The sequence below is a fragment of the Perca flavescens genome, chromosome 4, assembly GCF_004354835.1.
Source record: "Perca flavescens isolate YP-PL-M2 chromosome 4, PFLA_1.0, whole genome shotgun sequence".
In the NCBI taxonomy this organism is placed as follows: domain Eukaryota; kingdom Metazoa; phylum Chordata; class Actinopteri; order Perciformes; family Percidae; genus Perca; species Perca flavescens.
In genome coordinates, this window is record NC_041334.1 from 20,152,597 (window position 1) to 20,179,923 (window position 27,327).

A 27,327-nucleotide genomic window follows, 5' to 3' on the forward strand; every position below is an offset into this window, starting at 1 on the left:
AAAGTCACAGCAAAACAGCTGTTGGCAAACACATCACAGAATAAACACAAGAGAAGCAAACACACATCTCATCCATGAACACATACACACGACACACTATAGGACACATTCTCTACTTCTCGTGTGTGAAGTCAGCATCTAACCTGAACTGCTCAGGAAAAATCACCCTTTTTTTCTTCAGGAATCACAGTCTGCCAGCTGATTCAGCACAAGCCTACTCTCATCCACTCTCCACTTACTGTAAATCATCGTCTATTAACTCAGAGCTCAGGCTGCTTTGCTGTATGCCGCACATAAACATGCTGAAACTCCTGCACCCAGTTCATGAGAGTTATGTGTAACAATGATTTAGCAAATCTGCGGACTGGTGCAGCACAGAAACGCTGACTGTAGCAGCCACACAACTCAAATTTCAGCTTTCAACTGCCCTAAAAATTTTAATTCATGGTATAGTGAACATTTTGCATGATAAGCAGGTGCAGCGAATATACCACATTTACATAGTATATGAGGTTAAACAAAAATAAGGACACACAGGGCACATGCTCAGTGCTGCATTCACCCACTCACCAGCTCTGAGGCTCTGGGGTAAGCTGCTGGTGAAGTGCTAGAGAAAAACCAAAAAAGGTGCCATGGTCTCCCAACTTATGCAGTGTGTGAGTAGTATCCAGGTTAAAGCCCCACACTTTGCCTAAAAGGAACAACAGAGCCCAGATGAGGGTAGTCCAACGATGAGAGGAACAAGATGAGAGGGAGACAGTGTTCCCATGTCCCACCAGAGCTGCCATATCAGGGTGCACGTCCTCTTAGCAGCAGAGCAAGTTCAGTTCAAGAAGAGTACAGGGTGGAATCCTTTTATGGCTCCCAGAGAGATAAAAGAGGCCAAAATCCTGTGTTGTCTCCTCTCCTCTGTTGATGCCTCCCTTGTTTCTAATCCTCTTTCTCTTCGTGCTGCCTCTCAACTCCGTTTGCTGCTGTCAGTCTGAAGAGCAGGCTGTGAAAATGTGGCCGCCAATCGTATATGTGTGTGTGTGTGTGTGTGTGTGTGTGTGTGTGTGTGTGTGTGTGTGTGTGAGTTTCTCTCAATGCATGTGCGCCTCCCCCTCCTCTATGCTCAGAGGGAGACAGAGGACAAGTGCCTTGAATAGCCCGCTCACTCCTCCCCCTCCCCTCTCTCTTTCAGTCCCTCCCTGCCTCCCCTCTCTCAGCTGACATCAACACTCAAGGGACTGCTGCCAAAATACCAGGCAAGGTTGTCAAGATACTTGGAGGCTATTGAATAGAGAGAGAGAGAGAGAGAGAGAGAGAGAGAGAGAGAGAGAGAGAGAGGGAGAGGTTGAAAAGACAGCAGACTGTTTTATCTGTTCGAGTTCACACAGTCCAAAGTGCCTCTTTCTGTGGCCACTCTTTGCTGCAGGTGCTTGTGGATCTGAGGAGCATAAAAGAGGGAAAAACCTGAGGTACAGTCTTAGTTAAAAAGCAAGACAGATGAGTTTTTTCTTACTCTGAGCTTGAAAGCCCTAATGTCTGACTTGATCTGCAATGAATGGGAGACAAAAGAGGCCTACATGTGCACAGTGACCCGGGAAACTTTATTACAGACCTTTATGTGCTGTACTGACATCAGGAAAATTGCAGGACTCCAACAAAACACATCAAGTGATTTTATTTATTCACTGATATGTAATATGTAAAGTGTTTTACCCCAATGATTTTTCTATACAAGTACCTAAAACAAACAACATAACAGCAGTCTTCCTCAGTCATGCCCTCTCATCCACAGCTGCTATTTTAACCAGCTGATTTTTCTGGTTTGTCTCGAGTCAATCTGTGTGCAGCTGTCAGTGTGTCACCTCAACTGTTCCACACAATAAACCTCACACACACAACAGTTGCACACCAACGACATGAGAAAATGAAATACCTGTGTTTGTGTGTGTGTGTGTGTGTGTGTGTGTGTGTGTGTGTGTGTGTGTGTGTCACCTACCCAGTTTGGTTGGACGATGTGATTTGGATAAAAGCATTTGTTAAAAGGTATGTGAGTGACTTTAGATTTTCATTTAGCCAGTGAGCTATTACAGAATGAATAGTGTTGAATGTTTTTCTTGCAACTAAACATGCTAGATGAATATACACTACCGGTCAAAAGTTTGGGGTCACTTAGAAATTTCCATTCCACTCCATTCCAGACAGAATACCAGCTGAGATCAGTTGCATCGTTTTTTAAATCAGGGCAGCAGTTTTCAGATTACATTATGTGCTTACATAATTGCAAAAGGGTTCTCGACTGTTGTAGAAAGAAATGGCTGATCTTTAATGCAATATCTACATTTTCCATTATCAGCAATCATTCATCCAATGTTCCAAAGGCACATTCTGTTTACTAATCTGATATCATTTTAAAAGGCTAACTGAGAAAACATTGGAGAACCCTTTTGCAATTATGTAAGCACATAATGTAATCCGAAAACTGCTGCCCTGGTTAAAAAAACAATACAACTGATCTCAGCTGGTATTCTATATATATATATATATATATATATATATATATTCTTTTTTTTTTTTTTTTTTTAACTTATCCCACAGGTTTGACTTGCTTGTGCAGAGTAGATCCTACAGGGGACGGAGGTGATATTGGAATATCAAAATGAAGACACAAAGATTATTATATAGATTACAGAGGTTGGAACACAATGTAGGACCACAGCACATGAAAATGCACTTCTACTTTGACGGTGCCAACACAAAAAAAGACATTGAGAACAAGAGTTCATTCTGTGGAGCTTTTCTGGTTCGTAATAAACACTCAGTTGCCACTTCATAAGGTACACCTGTACAATCTAATGCAGAAGATATCTTTGAGCGTTGACAAAGAGGCAGCAAAACTTCTTAAGAAAACTTGCACATTAATTAAGGGGGATTAAAACTCACCTAAGATTAGTGTCTTTAAGCACTATCATCAGTGTCTGACACACCAGGTCACTGGAAGGATGAGGCTAAGTTCCTCTCATGTGATCTAGCTGGCATCATAAACCAGCTTCTGGTGTTGAACACTCACTGCCCCCTGCTGCACTTATCTGGTATTTAAAAAAGAGCTGATGAGCTTTCACTATACACTCATCTGCCTCCAGGTACACCAACAACTAATGTAGTCTAATACAACAGTCTTGCAATAAATCCTGCAATACGTGATTTTTTTTTGGAGCTGCAAGTTTGTGGCACTGGTGAATTTTATTGTGTTATACTGACAGATGTTTTTATTATTTTGTCCAACCCATTTACATCACTGATAATGGGCTAAATCAGATACTCACCTCTGCATAATAAAATACAGTTCAACAGCACCACAAGCTACAGCCTTACTGCAGGACTGTTGTGTTAGACTGCATTAGTTTTAATTATTATTATGTTGCAACTCATGAGTGTATCTACAAGTTCAAAATAAGATATTTTAGATTTTTTACTATAAGCCTCTTTATTTGTTGGCTCTGAGGGTGAACGTCAGTGTGCTTGAAACAGAACATATTTTTATAACAAGACTAACAGTCTACAATCATGCTAGCGGCTTTGAGCTAAATGTTAATGTCAGCATGCTAAAATGACAATGCTAACATTTAGCTGGATGGTTTAGCGTGTTAGCATGCGAACATATGCACTAAACACAAAGTACAGCTGAGTCTCGCATTGCCAGAGCTACCTCCACAGCGCAGCGGAGGCGGGTCTGGCTAAGCGCCGTATGGAGCAACTGTGCCTCTGCAAAATAGCCTCGGGAAGGAACTTGTTTTGGTGGAACGTGTACGTTCAAAGTTTGTTTTAGTCGTGCAACAGAAAACTCAGATTGGACAGATAGTCTAGCTACCTGTTTGGATTTACCCTGCAGAGATCTGAGAAAAGGTTAACCATATTCCCCATAAATTGACCAGAGTTTAAATTGCCAACACAAAGAAAGCCCAAGGCAACGGATATCCAGCCTAAATGAGTGAAATCTGGCGGAATTTCCGTCTGCAATGGAGCAATCCCGGAAGTGGAACGTCGTGGATATAGACTAAGCCAAACCTGATGAAATTGTTTTTTATTAATTTGGTAGGTATTTAGTCATAAACGGACAAAGTAAAGTTTAAGTCATGGGATCACCAGAATTATTCAAATTTAATGAAAATCCATTCAATAGTTGTCGAGGCATTTTACAAAAAACGACAAATGTTAATCTGCTGGTGGTGCTATAAGAAAAGTCACCAAAGAATTTAGGATTCATCCTCTGGGGACAGCAAATGTCTGTACAAAATTTCATGGCAATCTATCCACTAGTTGATGATATTAGATGGTTGGATGTGACATTTCAGTCTGGACCACAGTAGTTGACCAAACTAACCAACCGACATTGCCATCCCTCGAGCCATGCAGCTAGTAGTTCAGTCTTTTGTACCTTAACTGGAAATTTGTTAACACTCATATTTAGTATGAAAAACAGCAAAAAAATAATTAATGTTGGAAACTTGTTATCACTTATATTTAGTAATGAAACAGATTTAGAAATATTGAAACATAAATAATGCTGTCAACTCTGTTTGTGTTTCCAAGCATGTGGGAAAGTTCAGCATGCCTGTATCTCTGTGGAGCATCACAGAGCACGCAATGGGGAGTTTGTCAGCGGTCACTCCCACACACAGCTCACTGACTCAGCATCCTCAATATCTAAAACCTCATCAAAAGGGTTGATTTCTGATATCCAATAACATAGAGTGTTTCCTGTTCGTTCACCATTTGCTGGGCAGCTCCGACTTGAGATAAAAAATACCAGAGGGATTCCACTGAGCAGAAGAAAAGGAGAAAGAAGAAAAGAATGGTGTGAGATGTCGAGAAATTGCTGAAAACATCTTTATGGCAGCTCGGGCGAGAAGACAGACAAGAAAGCCTTCAAACAGAACAAAGCATTGTCAGAGGGACAGATGGAAGAATGGGAAAGAGTGAAGAAGAAAGGGATGGAGAGGAGGAGAACAGAAGTGATGGCTGGCTGTGAAGATTATCTGACACATCGCCCATGACACTGGCAAAGTGCTCATTAGCTGTCTGAGCCACACTTCAAGGAGAGATCTTATTTTAGACGGCAAGCAGGGACTAGCACTCACAGGCAGGGTCATTTTTCCGGTTATAGCCCCCAGTCACTTCGATGACTGGGACAGCCGCAGTCAGCACTATTACTGTATTGATTAATGGATAGTGTGGGATGCTATAAAAGGGAGTGGTGCTGGTTATTATGGGATTAAATGCAAGCACTCCCACTCTGGCTATTCAACTGCATCATCCCAAAGGAAGTGGCTAAACTGAGCACAGTGGTTTTGTCAGACTGTAGGTAATAATATTTAGCTACAACATAATGGATTTCTCGAACAAACACTGATATCATTGTATAAGCGTTTAAGAAGCAAGCTAGTAAATGTCTCAATTGCTTTGATGCACTGTTAGAAACAAAATCTCAGTTTTGAGAATAGGTGACACAAACAACAAAAGTGCAAAGCTCCAAAAGGTGTTGTGTCCTCATGCTATGCAATCATCACATATACGCACACACTGCTGCAGCAAATAACTCCTAACTCGAGACAGCAAAAAGATAAACAACCATCTTTTTTAACATAGTGCATCAAACCATTATTTCAAACCCACCAGTGGAGGAGAAAGTATTTACAGTAGATCCTTTACTTATACCACAGTGTAAAAGTACTGCATTAAAAATGTTACTTAAGTAAAAGTATATATGTATAATCAAGAAAATGTACTTGTAAACTAGTAACACCGGCTACACACTGGTTGTGTGGCGTGAGCGTGGCGTTTCTGTTAAATTTTCTGTCTTTAAATACCAGAAACGTGTCTGTACACATGTATGTTTCCCATTGATAAACTGCACTCAAGCAGTAGTAAACTTCATGTTAAACATAAATATATACTGATTTGGTTACAGCAAAGACAAAGTCTGCAGTATTGACGGCAAAATAGGCTACAGAATATTTCCATGCATCCAGTGTGTAGCCGGCCTAAGGCCTCTTTCACACTGGCTGCGTCGGCGTGTCCATTTTTATTTCAGCTGCCATGTTAACAGGTTAGAGCTTAAACACTGCCTGCGTGACACGCACATCTCAGGCGCCGCTCGAGCCGTGCCGAAAACGTGTGCATGTTAGAAATAGAACCAACGCCTATTTTTCACGTGACACGCAAGCGTGTTGGAAGAGTTTCCAGGCAAAATAGAATAGGAAAAGATGTTTATACGTCATTTAGACACGAATACATTTAATAAATGACATGTTGATGTTTGAAAGTCTTTAGGTTTTGATATAAATGCAGTGACCAAGTGACCAATGACAAGTTTTCAAAGCCCAAACGGGCAAGCAATGCTTGTAAAATTCAAAATTATTGAAAATAAATAAATTATTAAATTATGCAATGTTTTAAAAGCTGGTACCATGAAATATATTTGCATGAATAATGACTTAAACGATTTTCAAAATAATTGCCAATTAGTTGGCTGTTTAATTGATTGACAACCAACCATGTATTACAACTAGCAATTAAAATACAGCTCCTGTAATTTTAATCCTTGATCTCTGCAATAAGTATGTTTAATCATAATGAGAGAAAACAGAGTCATAGCTTTTTTTGTCTTTTGCATTTGTCTGTCATGTAAAACAATATGCTTGATAACAAGACTTAGTAGCTCCAGCATGTACACTGTTTCCCTTTTCTGTACAAAATAAAAGCGGGGCAGAGGCGACCTCTAGAGGAAATTGGAGTTTATTAAAAATAGAAGCATTTTCAGTACTGTTTCATCATAATTTCAACTGTTCTAATGGCACCACAGTTTACTTGAAAGTAGAGATGGCCCGATACCACTTTTTTGCTTCCCGATACCGATTCCGATACCTGAAATTGCGTTTCGACCGATACCGAGTACCGATCCGATACCAGAGTGTCATATATTTCATTATGTTTTAACAGCTGTATACTACTATCCCTGTATGGATGTGATATGATTTCTATCTTTGTTGTCGGTCTGGCTCAGGTTAAAATCTTTGTGAAACATGAACAAACACAAACAATGAATGCCCCAGAACTTTCTTTTATTCTCCAGTTTGACAGTCAGTTATAACGGAAAAAGAACATAAATAAACTACTTTAATGTAGATTTTCTTTAGGGCTTTATTACATGGTATCGGATCGGTGCATAAACTCCAGTACTTCCCGATACCGATACCAGCGTTTTAGGCAGTATCGGAGCCGATACCGATACTGGTATTGGTATCGGAACATCTCTACTTGAAAGTGCCTCTTATAAATATTCTCTCTCTCCTGACTTGAAATGTATCTTCTGTAACTTGTTTTTCTCTCCTAAAATGCTGCATTTTTCAACATTCAACTTTCAATTAAAAGTGGCCATATATAAAAGTGGATACTGCTAAACAAATGGCCATTACTAAAGCTATTATTAATAAAGGTTTACCCACAAAAAGCAGCAGCAACAAGATATAGCAATACATTGTGGAAACATTACTAAAACAAGATTTCCCAATATTTGAATTTGACTTCCTGCAAAGGGGTTTCCTCTGTAGCAACACAATGTCATCCACACATTTCACATGTCCGTGAGATTAGTGGTACAACCAGGGTTTTCAAACATTCAGTGATTTGGTCTAAAAGCTATCCAGTTTAAGGATTTGGGCAATAAGAAGGGTTGTAGGGCAGCGGTGCAAGTTCATCTGAATATTGGCAGTGCATAAGGCAGACCGGGGAAGGGTAACATCGGCAGCCCATTGAATGTAACTGGAGAGTGAGCTGGATCGGCTAACAAAAAGAGACAAAAACACATATTTGGTTTGCTGTTACTGAAACATACTAGAGTGTTGCTTTCACAATTATTGTTTTTTTTAAGATGTTGGCCTGTAACACAAATGAAAGGATCATGTTGGTACTATTGTTTATTTTTGTTATTGTCAACATATCCAATGACCAAAGACTCCCCCTCGTCTGTGGTTTGCTCTCAGCCCATCTTCTGAAGAAAGCTTTTAAAGAATCTTTGAAAACGTGAAAATAAAAAAGATCTTTTGACTTAAAAATAACGATTGTTTTCAGATGTGGATTAATACACAATTTTAGCTCTAGTGACAAATAGTGTATTGGAGGAACCCAGTACAAAGGTGTGGCTCCTTGATTGTTTTTAAGAGAGAGGCTGCTAGTTACAAAATGTTTTCCCACATTTTGTATTATTATCTTTCCATGCATTGTCTGCATGTGACAGAATTTTAACCTCTGTAATTAGATGTTTCTTGTCGTAGTTAACTTCTACCGCAAAGTGTTTACACAAACTTGCACCTTTGAGGTTTTATCAAAGAACCAGTTATTTTCATATGCAGTTGTTAAAAATTATCCAACTTTGCAACTCTACTGGTTTTGGACAAATATGGAGCTCCATAGCACAGAGGCATAAGATATATTAGGCTTTATACACACTAGTAAAATCAATTTATTGTTGGTTTTGGTCTTATCATCTGATTTGTTGTAAAAAAATATGTATATATCACAAATTATATCAAAAGACATATTCTCAAAAGATTGTTATTGCTTCAACAAAAACTGAGAAACAACACGGATTTGTTAATGGGAATCAGATGCTAACCCATAGTAAATCACAGTACAAACTGATACATAACATCCAGGTGGACTGGCTTAGACAACTGGGTGATATCAACCAAACCTGCTACACCTGTACTGTATGTTCCTCCCAGGTTGATTCAGTCTAAAATGTACCAGCCACCTCTAAGTTTATAAATGCCATGAAATAACTCACTAGCTTCCATGTATGATGGCAGTGTAGGTGCTGTAGGGAAGGGCAGGCCTCCATATCCAGTCTGGGCAGGTACAGGCTGGTAACCTGGGTAGGACAGCTGATGTCCGGAGGGAGCGAGTGGCTGCTGTAGCACGTTGACTACGGTGAGGGTGTTTCTCGCAGCTAGAGGTAAGTCGTAGACTGAGTTTGGCTTGAAAATAAGGTACCAATATTCTGTGATTTGTTGACTGAGAAAGTGTGCCACTATATAGTGAAACAAAAGATCAGGTTTTTTATTAAAAGAAAGGTTTGACATTTTGGGAAATATGCTATTTGCTATTCACCTTCCCTGCTGAGAGTTGGTTGGCCCCTTAAAAGCTCACTAATTAACACTTTGCATCGTTTTTCTTTTTTTCTTTTTTATCCGTACAAACACTAACGTGTAAAAACGTGAAATCACAGTTTTATGGGAGGTTATGTGACAGATAACTGTTGGTTGGGACCAGTTGCCAGGCAACCAGTAGAGATTTTAAAAAGTTACTGGTCCTGCTGGCTGCCTGGCAACTGGTGGCGACCAGCAAATATCTGGCATATAACTGCCTATAAAACTGTGAAGATACAACGGTTAGTCAGTGAAATTTAGAGGTGGTGTTAGGTAGATTTGATTACCTTTAAACATAGCCAGGCTAGCTGTTTCCACCTGGTTCCAGTATTTATGCTAAGCTATATTGCTGGCCGTAACTTTAAATTTAGCTTAGCATCCAAACACATATGAGAGTGGTATCATTCTTCTCATCTAACGCTCAGCCAGAAAGCTAATAATTGATTTCCCAAAATGACCAACTAACCCTTTAACTGTGGTCGTTTGCACACACAGTAGTACATAAAAAAGGTTTGAGACTTAGTTGCCTTCACAAACTAAACTGTAACCAAAAATGTGTCCTCCTTTGGGGCCTCCGGTTGTGTCCTTTTTGACACTTGTAGAACAGCAAGGAGCCACACAGCAGATGATGAGACCCACACACAGGATAATAGGAAGAATAGACCCTAAGATGCTTCCCAGAAGAATAGCAATATGGCTTATATTTGTAATAGCTAGGCCTGGGTGAAAACAACACTGAAAAAAGCTATTTTAATTTCTTAAAAATGCTCATATTGTTTCTAATCCTGTAAAAACAAATGTTCAAAACAGGAGCACACCTCGTACAGCGTTCTTGTTTTTCTTCAGTTAGATGGTGTTACTTTAACTGCAGCAGTACTTTCTGTCGCAGTTTCCACAGCAGCATGGAGAGCCACATAGCTGAGTATCATGGTAGTAACCATCCGTCTCCCAGTAGCTGCTACAGTAATCAGCTGTAACATGTAAAACATAAGGTTACGGTGAAGAGTAGCGAGGGTGAGAGGTTAAGCACCTACACATCATTGATAAGATAAACAGCTAAACTAGTTGAAGATACATAAACAGACTTTAAAGCATGTGTCACTGCAAGAGAAGTTGTGAAACGGTGGCACCTGATAAGGAACTGATCTAACTTGATTGGGTCATATTGGTTTCATTTTGTGACTGATTGTGTGTAACCGAGGAAGTCCCAACCAGCCTAAACCTGTTGAAAAAACAGCAAATTAAAACTCAGCCCATACAGCCGGGAGCAGGATCACACATAGAACACACACAAGACTGGACAAGACACTTGAAACCGTAAGTGCTATAATGTAGTGTAAGGAAATTACTCAACCTCTGCAGTGAGACTATTGTTTTACCCTGTCTATCTGTCCCACCCTATAGCAAGTAGCCCAACAGCATTCCTCATTTAATGACAAAGACTTGCCACTGACCGATTAATGAAATATTTTTGCAAAAGGGAGTGCAGCATTTAAAGAAATGTTTTGTTGTAAATCCTAGTACTGCTACGTTTTTCTTATGTGAGCAGGCCAAGACGGCAACATCAAAACAAACAAGACAAGAAATGTTGCATTTACATGTATAGCCAAAATACAACAAATAGCACACTAGCTGTGCTTCCCCTCTCTTTATGTGCACACGTTCAGTTCAAATGTACATTTTTTTTGCAAGGTTTTCATGGATTTGCCTTTATGGTAATAAATGAAACCCATGAAATTGAAACCAACTTGTGTAGAATATCAGGCCACAGGTAGATCTACTGTAGCACTGCTACAGATCAGTTTCTTTTCCTGTCATCTGTCCCCACCCAGAGACAGATGACAACTTTACTACACAGCACTGTGGCGTAAGGTCAGGAAATGCAAGACTAGATGACAACTTTCTATTTTGGCACTTTCCATCCACATTTCACAACTTCCCCCTCCCCACCCTCAATTAATGTACATCAAAATATCATTTTGATTATATTTTTAGTCATATTAAGGCAAAGTCCAATTTTCCCTTTTACACACAGAAGTTAGCTCATTAATATATATATAAAAAAAAAACTAAAATGATATTGGGTGTTGGTGTTCTGTTTTTATTCTAGGCTAAGATAAGTCAATTCTTAATGTACATGTCTTATACTACATTGATCGACAGAGTAATTTAATTTACCCTCTTCACTAGGGTTGGGCATTGTTTTCATTTTAATGATTTTGAATCCAATTCTGATCCTTCCTTTCGATTACGGTTCTTATTGATTCTCAATTCTAATTCTTTGAGAGGTGGAGTTGAAACGGGTTGCATTCTTATTTCACAGAGGAAAATTATATTTTGATTCAATGGTGATTTACAGTTTTTTTTCAAAAATAAAATCAAGCCACACTAGAGCGCCGCTTACTGTGAACTGCCTGGAAGTACAGTGGCCGGTACAGAAACCAAAACTTGCACATGATCAGATTTTAATTTTCTTTTTTTTAAATGATACCAATAAAAAAATGACGGAATTTTTGAACCGGTTCTCGATGTCCAAAACCTATTCTCTTCTGTTTTATCTGAGGGTCTAAAGATAGAAGATGCCATACATTGTACAGATTGTAAAGACACTCGGGGATAAATGTGATTTGGGGCTACACACATGAAATGTATATATTTTCTGTACCTTAGTCGTGTTTTGTATTCATTTTTTTTAGTAATCTAATATTCTTTTTTAGTTGTCTTGTGTAGACATAAGTGCACTTTGAGTTATCACCATCTATTCTGAAAGTTCAATAACCAAAGTTGGGGGGAAAAGAAAATATACATTTTATTGAACTCTGCAGAAGTGGTGGGGCTTTAACAAAATAAGTAATCTACATATATTGTCAAAGTAGCATCAGTGACAATTACTCTTGGACAAGAAACAGATGGAACAAGAATACATCTCTGCTGGCATGTCTTTTATAAAGAACAACAATGGCTATAATCCACACACACATACACACACAAATAAAACACTAACTAAAGTCACGTTGAAGAAGCAACACCGACCAAAAGACTGAAATCACAGGCAGAGCACATTTATAAAGACAGATTTTACACAAAAGGCAAGGTTACGAGGAAGTACACAGACAAATCGCATGGCCGCTGTAAGAAACATATGCATATTCCTCACAAATGAACGGTTTTGCAAATTACAGATGTGAGGACATGTAGGCCCTTTTCATTAGCTGGCATGTCCTATATGTCAGCTGGTAAAAGCTTAGATGTGACTGAAGGTCATTCTGAAGGATTTACTAGTGATACTATGACCACAACCAAAGTCCAAATAGAAGAAGTTGAAAACTCAGGGTGTCTCAAAAGATCAATGTCTCGTCATATGAGCTGTGACTGCACTTCTCCAGTCAATTTAGCTAAACAGTTTTCAAGTCATTTCAGTTGTCAGAAAGCAAAAGTGGCAAAGCAGGGCAAGGAAGGCCTATTAGTTTAGTTAGTAAAACAAGAACAGACTACTTATTCAAACTTGACTGCTATGCCGGTGCAGTCAAATATAGGCAAAGGTGATCATTTCCAGAATAAAAACACAACACTAAATACAAAATGATGACCTTTAAAGATTCATAACATGCACAGTTTGGGTTGTAACTAAAGTTGAAAGGCTGCAGAATATGGCAGGTTGAAGTGAATGTAAGCCTTTATGATGACAGTCAAGTAAAAGTAACACGACACAATGTGAAAAAGACAAAGCAAAAATGCATGAGTAGAATGGTAGAATGAGTAGAATTTGTCGGTTGCGGTTTGTAAAAGCAACTTTCAAAGTTTGAACCTCCTCCCCCGCTCAACGAGGGTTACGCTGCCTGGCAGCGGGTAAGGACAACTCCAGAAACCCCTCTCGTTTTGGAACAAGCTTTGACTGCTTTGGCGTTTCGACTCGCTAAATTTTCAGAGTTTTCTCTGCGCCGTTTGCGTGCTTACGATCTGGAACCTGGTCGCTACGTTTTTAGAAATGTTGACGCCCAGAAACATCCCAAACACAGCGAAAAAGGAAGATGCAGATACAGAAACCACCACACACGTCTATTGGGTGATGATTGGGATTTTTGTATTAGTCAATACATTGTTTTGTTTTTTTAGGAAAATCCTACGCATTGTGCCTTGAAACTGTTGTTAATAATGACATGCACACTTAAGTTTGATAAACGTAATGTGGCTTAAAAGGCCCAATTGTTTCTTGCATTTTGTAAGTATAACATTTGTATTGTTTTGTGGATGTTTGGTTAATTAAAAAGAAAAAAAATACTCCTTTGGTTATTTCATTCAAAGCTGCCGATGCATTTCAGTTCAGATACGCGATTATGTTGTAAGATGAAAACAATGAATGAAAACAACCTGAGAAAAAAAGGAGACATCACTTCAAATGAAATCTCCCATTTACATGCATTATGTGCGAGGCTTATTTTGTTGAATTAACATGATGAACGTTCCCTTTTGCTGGAGGGTTAAAAGAAGACCCTTTATCTTAAAAGTTAGTCAACTGACAATAGCCAAGTTTCTATTCAATTGTCAAGCAAATTTGAAATGTGAATTAGGCAGGTTTCCATAAACTGGTTTTTGGTGATGGAACAAACAGCGGCTACAGCATAGTTTTGTCAGATGTCGACACTATAGGCTATGCCTAGTTGTAATCACCACCAGTGAAAATAGTAGCAGAAGTTAAGATTGCTAACTGGAAACAAAGCAAGTCACCTTGGCCATCTAACCCATTTATGACAGAATCAGAGGGAACAGAGCGATCAGGAATTTGGTTTAATTGGACAGTTCTAAATGGTGTAGGTGCTTAGGTAGGTAGTTAACCTCTCACCCTCGCTACTCTTCACCGTAACCTTATGTTTTACATGTTACAGCTGATTACTGTAGCAGCTACTGGGAGACGGATGGTTACTACCATGATACTCAGCTATGTGGCTCTCCATGCTGCTGTGGAAACTGCAACAGAAAGTACTGCTGCAGTTAAAGTAACACCATCTAACTGAAGAAAAACAAGAACGCTGTACGAGGTGTGCTCCTGTTTTGAACATTTGTTCTTTGTATTGTATTGGCCATGTTTCATGATGTCCGGAAAGGAAGACACGTTATGGGAATATTCTGCAAAGGCGTTTCCATATCCCATTTAGTGCATTAACTTTTTCTCAACAAAAGGCAAAACCACCTCAAGTGAGCGCAATTGAGGTTAAAGTTAATTCAGCTTTTCTAATGGAGTACTACAAAATGAACATAAAAATATGTGATGGAAACCTGACTAATGGATCCTTTCCATGTTACATCTTCTAGTGAGAAGTATTACACACTTTGGACTTGATTTGTTCCCAAGTAACACATATACAGCCTTATAAAGTACATAAAAAAAGGTTTAAAGCACTTTTATCAGTTTGAAATACTGGCAGAAAAGCAATGCAATTATGCCCGTGACTACCAAAAACCTTCCAAAGTTTGACCCCTGAGTTTAATTGCAATCCCTGTAGATGGTGAATGAAGAGGTCAGGCAGGTTTGGCCGGGGCATAGTATCGATGGGGACCAGAAGGGAGGTGTTGAGGCATGTTCAGAAGGCTGGAAAATGTCTACTCTTTTAAAAACAGACTCAGTAGTTTTATGTGTCATTTACCAAGATGATAATATGGAGCCTCTAAGAAATATTTAAAAAAAAATAATAATCTCACCACTTCTATATTGTAAGTCCATGCAATACAAGCTGAGAGGTATCAACATTTTCACTTGGCAACTTGCACAACAACTACAAATGTGTCATAACATTCCCATATTTAACCACCCAAACACAAGACGCATTTTGATTCAGATTACACATTTCCAGTTCTGCCAAGATTGAAAATGTTGCAGCACTTTTAAAGTGGCTAAGAGTGTGGCAGTACGGTTCATTATCCAGTCTAGGGTGGCGGAGCAACATAATCAGGGTTGTACGCTGGCTGGGCTTGGTAGCCTGTGGGTGGGAGTGGAGCGTTGGGCTGCGGCTGGACAGGAGGCTGCAGAGGGTACGCTGGCTGGCCGGGGGTGAATGCAGCCTGGCTGTAAGGCATCGGGTTGGGATGGAAGCCAGGACCGACTGTACACAAAAAGAAAACATGGCAGGATGAGAGGATGAAAGGGTTGAAAATGCTTCAACAGTAACCACAAGTTCAGTTCTGTCAAACAAAGTAACCATAAATGTTTCATTCCCCTTTTTTTACAAAATCCAGACAATACCAAACTTTATATCAGCAGCGATAATTCTACCTCCACTTCCGACTGATGGTATTCTGAAGCACCAAACTTGCATAATATTTTTTTTTAAAGCTACAGTGTCGTAAAGGGCGCTTTTATACGTTTTTCTTTTCTTTTTTAGTATGCTGTGCGTTTTTAAAAGAAAACACTATGTAATCATCAACTTAATTTCTGTCCATTCCCTGCAGATACATTTTAAAAAGTACACAGACAACTATTATTAAAAAAAAGAAGAAAAAAAAAAAAAAAAAGAGTGTATTAACTTTAGTTGGGATATGAAGAACTTGGGTTCATCTACATGTTCATTTTAAGCATTAAGATGAATCTCTGAGAGGGAAGGCTGTCAGAACAAATTCAAACTTGTTGTCTACCACTTTCAGAAAGTTGTAGTGGTTACTGTTAAAGTTCAGCTGGTCTTCAAAGGTGCAGTGTTTATTTTGCGAGCTGATTCTGATTGATTTTTAGTTGTAGTTGTTTGACAAACATGTTCATTAGTTTTTGTTACATTTTAGTCATTTGAGTTTTGTTAGTTTTAGTCTAATCCAGTTTGTCATTTCCAGTTCATCGATGCCTGAACATTTCCTCATAGCTCACAAAGGTTTCTGTTAACAACATAAATACTGGTAGGGTGTTATAAAAAGGGAAGTTGTCCCCGGCTGTAGTCACAATCACACTTGCAGCTTTGCCTAGGTTATAAAAAATCCACACTCACTGGCTTCCTGATATGTTGGTGGTGGTGCAGCTATGAACGGTTGCCCATGGTAGGGTGGTGTTGGCATGGGCTGCGCTCCGTAGCCCTGGGGCATTGGCTGGGCTCCGTAGCCCTGGGGCATGGGCTGGGCTCCGTAACCTGGCTGCACTGGTGCGGGGTGGTAGGGTTGATACTGGGCCCCCTGGTAGGACTGAGGCTGCCCAGGTGTTGCAGTTGGCTGCTGGGGGTACTGCTGAGGAGCGCTGGTGACCACTGTTGTGTGGGTGGTGGTAGTTAACACAGCTGTAAGCAAAATCAACACAGAAACACATTTAAAATACGGACGATATAAGATAGGTAGGAGGTCCAATCACAGTCTCAGTTGAAGTGATGGGAGGTTATGCAGAGCAATGAATAAATGAAGGACTAAATTAAAACAGCTTTGACTAACAAAAGCAAATGGTCTCAGCTGATTGTTTGGTAAACTGGGAAATCATGATTTAATGCTGGTTAACATGGTAAATGAGACCAGTAAGGGTTGACATACCGACTAACCGCAATATAAAACTGCCCAAAATAACATGCAGCGTAAGTCACAAGGTTAACCAGCATTAATTTCCAAAGCGTGACCTCCACCACCAATTACACAGAGAATTACAAAATGGTAAGTATTACACCATTACAACAAAAGAGAAGTCCATATATCATACAGATAATAAATTTGTTGTTCCACAAGCCAAACAATGTTAGCCAATGTTAGCACTAAACTAGTTTACACACTAAAATCTCTCTTAACAGTTTCCTCTGACTGCCCAGCTGCCAAAATCCAGACAAGAGAAGAAAAATGTTCAGTAAGTCAACTTCAGCTAATTTCTTGTTAGGGCACGATTATGCTCCAGAACGGGAACGTACACGGACAGCTGCCACCACCACGGGTGCATAGTAGGACTGTTTATACTATCTGCTTGGAGGACGGTATAATTTCAGCTTTACACAAATTAAGCTTCATGAGCAGCAGTGTGTGCTTTTTGGACTTGCTAAATTGATATAAAATGTAAATACCACCCTTGCAGGGATTCTAATGTTTCCAATATAAGTGTAAATTCTGAGGAAAGGTGTGTGTGTGTGTGTGTGGGTGTGTGTGTGTGTGTGTGTGTGTGTGTGTGTGTGTGTGTGTGTGTGTGTGTGTGTGTGTCAGTCAGTCACTCCCCCACCATATGGGAGCGGGAGTCATCATGACCACTTCCTCTAAATGACGTGGCATGGTCTTGAGTTTTCCCCCCATTGTGGTTGTTGTGGAAACAATGAGTCACAAGAGGTGGAGCTCTCACATTCCTGGATGTGATCCCAGCCTGCAACAGCCAAAGTCGGGGAATCCACTTTTTTTTTTTTAGCCTAGTGCTCTCTCTGCCAGAGCTGAGTCGCTGCATGGCAAAACCTGAACCAGCTGGCTTTAAAAAGCAAACTGACAGGAATGGCCAGGGTAGTATTGACTATGGTGTAACCGCTCAAGTGCCAATACAAAACAGATAAGTGATATCAAGTCTAAGCACTGGGATGAGAAATGAGCAAAAGTAGAAATCTAGCAGCAGAAGCACTGAGTTGGAGTATTATAGAGACATAAACTTGAGCTAAATCCACCCTTATGTAATGGAGAAAACAGGATGTAGGCTGTCTTTCTGTGATTGCACAAAGCTCATAAAAAACAAGGCGTGGAAAGATTTTTCCCTGGTAATGTGCATTAATACTGTAAACACTTTGTAAAGGTGTCTGTCGCCAAACTAAAAATATCAAAACCATATAACCAAAACATACTATACTTGCAAAAATAATATTCTGTTCATCATATGCATGAGGTTCATTGTCTTTGTGTCTCTCTGCAAGATTACTCAAACTTTTAGTAATGAACGACATTTGGTTGACAGAGGCAAAGAAAGAATTCATCCCATATTGTTTTGATCTAGATCTGAGATGTAGATGGAACTATGAAAGACAGAAGCTTGGATGAAGCAAGGTCATAAAGCTACTGTAAGCTTACTTTGTGTAGTAAGACTTTATGATAGGGGGGCTTTCGCACATTAAGACCGGTTGAGTTTGATTCTTACGTCTTATTTCAAAAACCCTTGAATTCTTTAACTTAAGTGTCTGCTGCTCAGAGGCATACAAGACCTGCATATAAGGCAACAAGGATGCAAATCACAACTCTGTAGCAGAAACATGAAAATAAAGTACGTGTTAATGTTAATAGTATGAAGATTAAAGAATACAAGATCATTTAAAATTATATTATTAGGAATGAGGCCGGCGATTTTCTGTATTTCTGTTACTGTGAACTAATCCAGTCCGTGGTGCTCAGCTGGAAGCCCATTGGTTCCTACTGAAATGTAAATCTTTAAAGAGCTCATACTAAGCTCATTTTCAGGTTCACAATTGTATTTAGAGGTTGTACCAGAATAGGTTTATGTGGTTTAATTTTCAGAAAACATCATATATTTGTTGTACTGCACATTGCTGCAGCTCCTCTTTTCACCCTGTGTGTTGATCTCTCTGTTTTAGCTACAGAGTGAGGCATAACACTTCTGTACCATCTTTGTTGGGAGTTGCACATGCGCAGTAAGTACTGCTAGCTTGTCAGTTGCAGAGTATGAGGGAGTGCAATTCTAGCAGCTAGGCGAGCATTATACAGTTTTTTTACAATCACTTTGCTACTAATTTCATAACCTCGATGTGATTTTTTCAAAACTCTAGACACAAAACTCACAACAGTCATCACTTGTAACACAGGCTATCCAATGTTCAAAACATTGGATTGTGCATTCATATCTCTAAAGAAGTCTTGCACTTGCACAATCACTGGTTCAAAAAACAAATATATTGTGAAATACCATTGAAACATTACTTTAGATCACCCACACACAAGCTACCCATAATTTCACTGGGTCATCGTTCGTACAATCATTAAATATTGTAGTACAAAATAGGTGATACATGTTTCATTATGGTACTACAAGTAAATACATCCCTGTAAAAGTACTGCAGTAGTAGAGAGAATACTACAGACCAATGTGATGTGATACATAGATACATACATACATACATAGTTTGATTTCAGTTAGTCTAGATGGTTTAATTTGCATATAGAGATGATTTTATGGAAAGTACCCCATGCCAATCTCTAGGTATGGTGAAGGGTATGTGATGATGTGGGGGTATGGGATGATGTGGGGGGGTATGGTGAAGGTTATGTGATGATGGGGGGGTTATGGTGAAGGGTATGTGATGATGTGGGGGTATTTTAATGCCAAAGGCCAAGTGAACTTCATCAGGATGCATAGTATCCTGGATCCATGAAATAATTGGCCTTTAAAAATAAAAATCTGCCGGCCTTTATGGGAATTTAACATAGGTGTCTACTTATTTATGCCCCCTGTATTTTAAGGAAGAACATTTATTTATTTACGATACATTACTCATTCACAAAGAAAATTGGTGTCCTTAAAGATTGGATTTTTCCTCATTTTTTTAATTAAGGCATTAAGATCAATTTGCAAAAGATGATTTTTTTATTCCTCTTTTTAGTCAACTTTAGCATGGGTGTCCTAATTTTTTCACGACTGTAAATTATATATCTCAATCATCAGTAGCGAGTTGGAAGAATTGGACAAGAAATTCCAAGGGCCTGAATCCATACAGTGCAATACTGTAAATACTGTAAATAGTCTGAAAAGTTGGTACATGGTACTATAGAAACAGTATCTGGTAAACAGTAGTACAGTACAGTAAAGGTAGTACATGGGACCATAGAAACAGTGTCTGGTAAACAGTAGTACAGTACAGTGAAGGTAGTACATGGGACCATAGTAGTACATTACAGTAAAGAATGATGATGAAATATTACATCCATAGATACTGTATTCTAATTGGTTCATGCTCCATGCTAACTGGTGACAATGAATCTCGTTATCTTGAAACTTTCATGATCTAAACATGGAATATTGTTTGTCTGTTTCCATACGACTATGCATTAAGAGTAATGCAACAGTTATTTATCATTTTGAGTAGTTGTATGGATTGATAGGTAGATGATTGTAATGAAATGAATAGACAATTATCTGAAATGTAATGTGTGAATTGCTTTTTGAAATAGTAGTACTTTGATGTTAAGTTGTGTCATATTGAAAAAGTGATCTTTGTTAAATGAACAAATTATCTTTTGTTTATGTGTATTGTATCCAAGCAATTGAAAAAAGTGTTAGAGTTTTGAAAAATGTGTATTTTGATCATTGATTGTGAGTTTTGTGTCTAGAGTTTTGAAAAATGACGTCAAGGTTCTGAAATTAGTAGCAAAGTGATTGTAAAAAAACTGTAACATGCATTACAAAGTGACGCACGTTCATCACGGAAGTAAAAGCTGGACTACAACAGAGCTGTTTGGAGCAGTTTGTGAACAGTGTTTTCTCTGGAAGATGGTAAGTCCCTTTGGGGTGGACTTTGGGCTTTTTCACTTTGTAAACCTATAATGTGTCCGTTATGCATTCTCTCAAATCCACCAGAACTCATTGACAAAAACAGCAATTTTACCTTGCATAAGATGGGAGTTGCTCTACCGCTGCATCAGTTAGTTAGTTTGTTGATGTTATTGTATGAATTTATTTAGCATTAAACAAAACAAATAGCCCATGCTAGCTGCTAGTGTAGGCTAACATTACCTGCACTGCGTTCCATGGCAACCGCCTCGGTACGTGTAGGCAGAAAACCAGCCCAGGAGGGCCTATTTTATTGTGAACATGATTATTTATTAATAAACATCTAAATACATTAGAATGTGGCTTTTATTTTCATATTGCCATACTTGATGACTGTTTTATAAAAGAATAGCTCACTTTCCCTTAGCTGTGATATAAGCACAACATACCACGGCCTGTCGTGAGCTACGGCTTAAATAAACTACATTGCCCTTGTTCTTGGTAAATAAGAAACATGTCCCTCCGTGCAATGCTGTGATACATGCACGTGTTTACCACACAGGAATGAGCCATATAAGACTCTGGCTACACAGACAATACACGTTAATATGATCAATTGATTAATGGTTTTGGTCTTACTCTTTTTTTAAGGGATTTGTTGACAATAACAATATACATAAAAACCATAGATTTCCATAGAACTGTTTTAAACATACACGGCTGGTTTTTATCACATCTATGACTTAATTCATATCATTGAAAATGAACAGGCCCCTACTTGTTTAACAGCAGGATAAATTTAGTAAGGGCGTGATCTTTCCGGTGATGGAACTACAGTAGTGTTCAAGTTTGGCACAAACTCCAAATAGCAAATATCACTGATGACCATACTGGGTCATCAACACTGCTCACCACAGAAGATCACTAAAAAGCTAAGTAAAACACTGCACTGCATGCATAATGATAACAAACACAAATGTCAGGAACTTCACAGCTCTGGACAGAGTTTACTTCACTGAATAAAGTACTTCTTTGTGTCACATATCCCAGTGATTTTGGGAATGTTCTGTGTCTCAATGTCTGTGCTATTGGTAAGACTAAATCACTGCAGTAATGAAAGTCATGTGGTGGGTGGGCCAACAGACCTGAAATGAGTCCACTGATGTTCAGTTTTCAAAACCAGACGGACAAATACTCCAACACACTGGAAACCAAGAGTCTGGCTTCTTCATTAAAACAACCCCCAAAAAAATCCAACACTGCATTTTACGTAGGTTGAGAAGTTGCCAACAGACAGTCAGCGACTCATAAATGTGCTACTTGTTGATTGTGTGCAGGAAACCTACGCACGTATGTGTAGCTACATGTTGCAGAAGCAGCGACACATGCTGTCAACACAATACTTACTGGTTTGACTAAATGTTAATTTATATAATAATACCTAACTGATACTAACACCTGGTCACTGTTCATGGTTTGTGTGTTAGGAATATGTAGTGACATGTTGCGTGAGCACATTAAATGTCCCCAGGAACAAATTTTAAATTTATTTTAATTAGCAACTAATATACTTATTGTTTTCTTGACTAACTGATTCATTTGTTTGGTCCATAAAATGTTGACAGATGCCCATCACAATTTTCTAGAGCCTAAGTTGACATACAGTACAGGCCAAAAGTTTGGACACACCTTCTCATTCAATGCGTTTCCTTTTTATTTTCATGACTATTTACATTGTAGATTCTCACTGAAGGCATCAAAACTATGAATGAACACATATGGAATTATGTACTTAACAAAAAAGTGTGAAATAACTGAAACCATGTCTTATATTTTAGATTCTTCAAACTAGCCACCCTTTGCTTTTTTATTAATAAGGAGAAAAAAATCCACTAATTAAGCCTGACAAAACACACCTGTGAAGTGAAAACCATTTCAGGTGACTACCTCATGAAGCTCATTGAGAGAACACCAAGGGTTTGCAGAGTTATCAAAAAAAGCAAAGGGTGGCTACTTTGAAGAATCTAAAATATAAGACATGTTATTTCACACTTTTTTGTTAAGTACATAATTCCATATGTGTTCATTCATAGTTGTGATGCCTTCAGTGAAAATCTACAATGTAAATAGTCATGAAAATAAAGAAACACATTGAATGAGAAGGTGTGTCCAAACTTTTGGCCTGTACTGTATTTTTGCTTTGTCCTGCCCAAAATTCAAAACCCCAAAAATGTTTAGTTTACTTAATAACAGATTAAGAAAACCAGTAAATATTCCCATTTAAAAAGATGGAACCAGTGAATGTATATCCGTAATCTTCATAAAGAATCTGTCTTAAGTATCTTTGAGGAAAAGGTCACTAATTACTAATTCTTAATACACCCTTTTTTGCAAGTGATTTTAAGTTGATTCTCACAATACAGTTGAAAGGATTAAACTGTTATTTAGCATCTTAAATCGTTCATTTAAGGAAAAGAGTCCGGTAGGGTTGAAAGTAGGAGTACATTTGTTTTCAGGGTTAGGTTAAGTCTGCAGAGAGAATGCAGCAATGACATGATAGTACCATAAACACTGATGTTATTTTTATTTTATTTTTTTTTACATAAAAGATGGTATGAGTTATTGGCAGTGGCATCAATGAATGGATAATAGGATATCCTGGACTCCTCTATTACATTATCTGTAATTTCATATTGTGATTCAATAATATTGTACATTTTCTTCAATCAATTGAGAAACTACTCATTAAAATAACAAGATTGGAGCATCTTAATTATCTGGATTAGCATCCAGATAATTAAATACCTTAAATATTTTTTAATTCCCTTTGGCACCTATTTAAGTTTCTGTTCATCCTACACCTGTTCAACATCTTCTGTGTTAACCTGTTCAAGTAGTTCCTCATGCCACCTTGTCATTAAGAAAGCTGAATTACCCCTTATCTTTTTTGTTACCTAGCAGGTACTGTAGCAGCAACGTTGGGCTGTCCACCAACTGTGAGGTGGCAGCAAAATTATGTCTTTCTTTCGTCCTTCCACAGAAGAGGAAGATGAGGCTTTGCCGATAAAAAAAAAAAATAAAAGTTTCTTCCCAAGTGGTCACTTTGAGGGGTTTTCTGTTGCTTAAGATTTGGCTACTAATTATGGAGACCATTCAGAAAATTCCAAACAAAATGAGGCATCAGTGCCACTAGGCTGTGTTTTAATCGCAATTAATCGCATGATAAATAAAAATGAGCTCAATAATTTTCCACGGTATCAGTCAGCGAACACTGCGGTGACGGTCCCTCTGCCTTTGACTCCCCACTGCAGGAGACGCTGTATTCCTTCCGACACGTTGTATTAACGTTACTGTTTCAAAACCGATTTCCAGGTTAGTGGGGGTGCATACCGCTCAAAACCAATATGAAAAACGTAGCTAGTAATGTTCACTCAGCGTTTTGCTTTGTTGTTAAACTGTGTGTAAAATGAGCGGTGACGTCAAATCACCGGTTTCAGATAACGGCACCCTACGGACTACGGTACCGTCTATTTGCTGGATGATTTCAAGCTAACGGTCGGTAGCTAACATTAGCAGATAAGCCTGTTGACAGCGACGTTATTGTTCATATTTTGGTACAATGTTTCTGACCGTAGTAGTAGTGGTCATAGTGACTGAAAGTGTGATGTGAGATGCTAAAAAGAAACTACACGCTGTTTTCAGGTAACGTTAACGTTTTGATTGTGTTTGGTTTTTATTCCAGTGCATTTTTTTGTTAACAGAGACTGAGAGTCCATTTTATTTATTGGTTTTGGTTGTTTTGTTCATTTATTGTGGATATTAAAAATGTCTTCCAGTTCCAGTGTTAAATATTCTTTAGAAATAAAAGTTTATTGAGTCTTGAAAAGGTATACCTGCATTATTATGCCATTATCATTATATTAGATGAAAATGGTCTCTCAACGACAATATTATTGTTTATTGCAATAATTTCTGTGACAATTTATCGTCCAGCAAACTTTGTTATGGTGACAGGCCTAAGTGTCACACACAGATACAATAATGTTTGCATCCACATCTTGGTGCCTACTACTTTAAGTCTACCAAATTAATAAATCACACCCCAGCCTGTTTCGAGCTCCTGAAACATTAGCCGTTGTGAATATCAAGGCGGTCAAAATCCTGGCCAAAAGAAATAAAATCATAATCATGCTAAAAAGCATAATCAATAACAACAGACGGATTGCATTGCTAGTGGAGGGATACTTACGTCTTGGCTTGCGGCACATCTTGTACAGGCAGCAGCAGGGACAGACACAGCAGCAGATGAAGATGAGCAAAATAGTGATGGTGCCACCAATACCAAAGATCATGGGCATTGGTGAGGAATAACTTCCAAAGGTAACACTTAAAAAAGAAACAAAGAAAAAATCATGCACAACAATATTTTTGTTGCCATTACCTCCCTGGTACAGAATAATAGACAACAATATTAATTTATTTAGCACTCATACCACTAATGATAGTAAATGTTATTAATACACAATATTTGTCATGACAACTATCCATTCTGCAATTATCACAACTGAGAAATTGTGATCTGCAAAAGGACATCAGGCATGTAAGGTGAACATTTTATTAATCTGTTATGTTAAAGGAGACTTCAGCTGCAAGCTGCAGTTGATTCACACATTAGCTTCATGTCGGTGGTCGTGCACCGGAAGACACTACTTGTTGTACTAGTTTCCTGTTGCTTGACTGCATGATCTTTGCATAACAGGCTGCAACGACACATCTCTACTGAGGTTACACAGGGACAACGAGGAACTGTACTTAGAGGCAATTTACCATCTATTACAGAATAAAAATAGAATACCAGTCATCTTGTTGATCCTCAGGAAACCGCCAGAAAGATTCTTTACAGCAGTACCGGTTGGAACAGCTACCGCAGCAAAAAGAGTTTTTATCGCATCTTTTGGATGGTTGATTATTGAAGGCCTGACAGTCCTTGTCATCTGCTGTAACAGAGCAGAGAGGGGCAGCAAAGGTTAGCCTCGCTACCACTCAATACAATGATGTAGTGGTGACGAACTGCCAGAGTGGGTAAAATAGGAACTAAAGCATGAAAGAAAATGTATGCATGCCTCAACTCACAAAGGCATCACTGCTAACTTTAAGAGTTCATATTTTAGGTTGATGGTCTAGGTCTTGAGCAATCCAATTAAACTGAAAAAAATAGTCCATTAATCTATTAAGCAATGGACAGAATGTTACAGGGAGCTATTTTTGACTAATTGTTTTTTTTTGGGGGGGGGGGGTTTTTCAAGCAAACATTCTATACTTCCATCTTCTCCAATGTGTGTGTGTGTGTGTGTGTGTGTGTGTGTGTGTGTGTGTTGCTGCTGCTTTTCTTTATATGTTAATTAACTAATATATTTTGGTTTTGGACTGTTGGTGGAACAAAAAAGAACGAATGTGAATTTGTGGTAAGACCTTGAAAATTGTAATGAACTTTTTACACTGATTTCTGACATAGCCTATAGACAGAATAACTAATTGGTAATCAGAACAATACTTCGTTGCAGATGTACAGTCTAATTAGGCTAATATTTGTAATGCAATAATTTTGCAACGAATCCTATATTCATGAAAGTTAAACGGTTGTTTTTCTTACAACTGTATAGCTAGGTTTTGATTCAACTCTGGTGTATTTCGTTATTCTGACGTGTATTTTTAATATTTTGTCCACCTTTATTTTCTTTATCAATAAGGGTTATTGTCATCTTCACAAGTAACGGTAACAGTACTGCAATATATTATGGATGTTTTATGAAAAGACAAAACGTAATTTGTATTTAAAATTATCAGATATTGGACAATAGCTATAGCTAGGATATAGAAAATATCAAAACATTTACAACGACCATAGCCACGTTAAATATCTCGGTGTGTTGACCGAATCATAAAAAAAAAAAAATGGACGTGGATCCGGTTGACTCCCAATTTGCAAGTTGAAACAAGCTAACGTTACAATATTAAAACTATGTTTGGACAGCAAACGGCCACTCTAATAGACTCTCCAGCTCTAAGTTGCGAGGCTAACGTCACTGACATCGCCCCGGATTTTGGTCTGTTTGAGCACCGGTTTCTAGCTAACTGAGCATACGTTACTGCAGTAAAGGAAATGTGAGAGACAAAGAACAAAACAACGACCGTTTAGAGATTAAAAATGAAAACTCACCAAATACACAAGTGGCCAGGACCGCACATACAGCAAACACAACAACACTGGGCAGGCCTGACGCCATGGCTACTTCAAGACTCCTAGAAACGATTCTCCTCCGACCGTCTGATCTGACCCATAGATATGAACCGAGCTGCCGCCGCAAAGATCGTCTATACACCTTTGCGTCACTCAGTCGAAGACCCGCCCATGTTCCGGGTACCGATATAATATTTTTACAATACCATTATATTTATTTGTTTTTTTACTTTAACATTGTGTCTTTTTATAAAAGTTGAATTACTATGCTAAGCATGTTTTCCATAACGTAACCCTTAGTGAAGAAATGCATTATGTCGGGAGCTGTGGTGTCCTTTCTCCGAGACTTAGCTGGAAAATGAGCTGCTGGGCCCATCAGCCCCCCAGTCCTCCCTGTCTCTAGTGCAACTGTACCTGTACATTTAGCTAAGTACTGGGGTGGAAGAAGTAGCCTTCTCAGATCTTTTGCTGTA

General features: G+C 38.6%; 2 protein-coding genes across 4 annotated transcripts in view; both read right to left on the bottom strand.

Moving 5' to 3' along the window:
* itga7 (integrin, alpha 7) overlaps positions 1-1,096 on the bottom strand; it is a 36,590-nt gene extending 35,494 nt beyond the window's left edge. For both annotated transcript variants that reach the window (XM_028576643.1, XM_028576642.1), the window contains exon 1: positions 571-1,096. In XM_028576643.1, the coding sequence (XP_028432444.1) occupies positions 571-788 (218 nt within the window). In that variant the 5' untranslated portion in view covers positions 789-1,096. The remainder of the gene's footprint in view (positions 1-570) is intronic.
* A 10,892-nt stretch (positions 1,097-11,988) lies between these two features.
* LOC114554032 (protein shisa-5) lies at positions 11,989-26,997 on the bottom strand. 2 transcript variants are annotated; one of them, XM_028575581.1, is made up of 5 exons: positions 26,834-26,997; positions 25,469-25,607; positions 24,863-24,999; positions 16,169-16,450; positions 11,989-15,298 (listed from the first exon to the last, which is right to left on the bottom strand). In XM_028575581.1, the coding sequence occupies exons 1-5, from the start codon at positions 26,898-26,900 to the stop codon at positions 15,123-15,125; spliced, it is 801 nt and encodes a 266-aa protein (XP_028431382.1). In that variant the 5' UTR covers positions 26,901-26,997; the 3' UTR covers positions 11,989-15,122. The 2 variants fall into 2 exon arrangements, with proteins under 2 accessions (XP_028431382.1, XP_028431381.1); XM_028575580.1 differs by having other exon boundaries at positions 25,469-25,610.
* Positions 26,998-27,327: the final 330 nt, after the last annotated feature.

Bases quoted from the DNA above. Each gene is read 5' to 3' on its own strand.
- LOC114554032 (XM_028575580.1), bottom strand. From the start codon at position 26,900: ATGGCGTCAGGCCTGCCCAGTGTTGTTGTGTTTGCTGTATGTGCGGTC. The intron at 16,451-24,862 runs GTAAGTATCCCT...TTTTGCTTACAG, and splicing joins GATGTGCCGCAAGCCAAGAC to CTGTGTTAACTACCACCACC. The intron at 15,299-16,168 runs GTGAGTGTGGAT...TTTTGTGTACAG, and splicing joins ACCAACATATCAGGAAGCCA to TCGGTCCTGGCTTCCATCCC.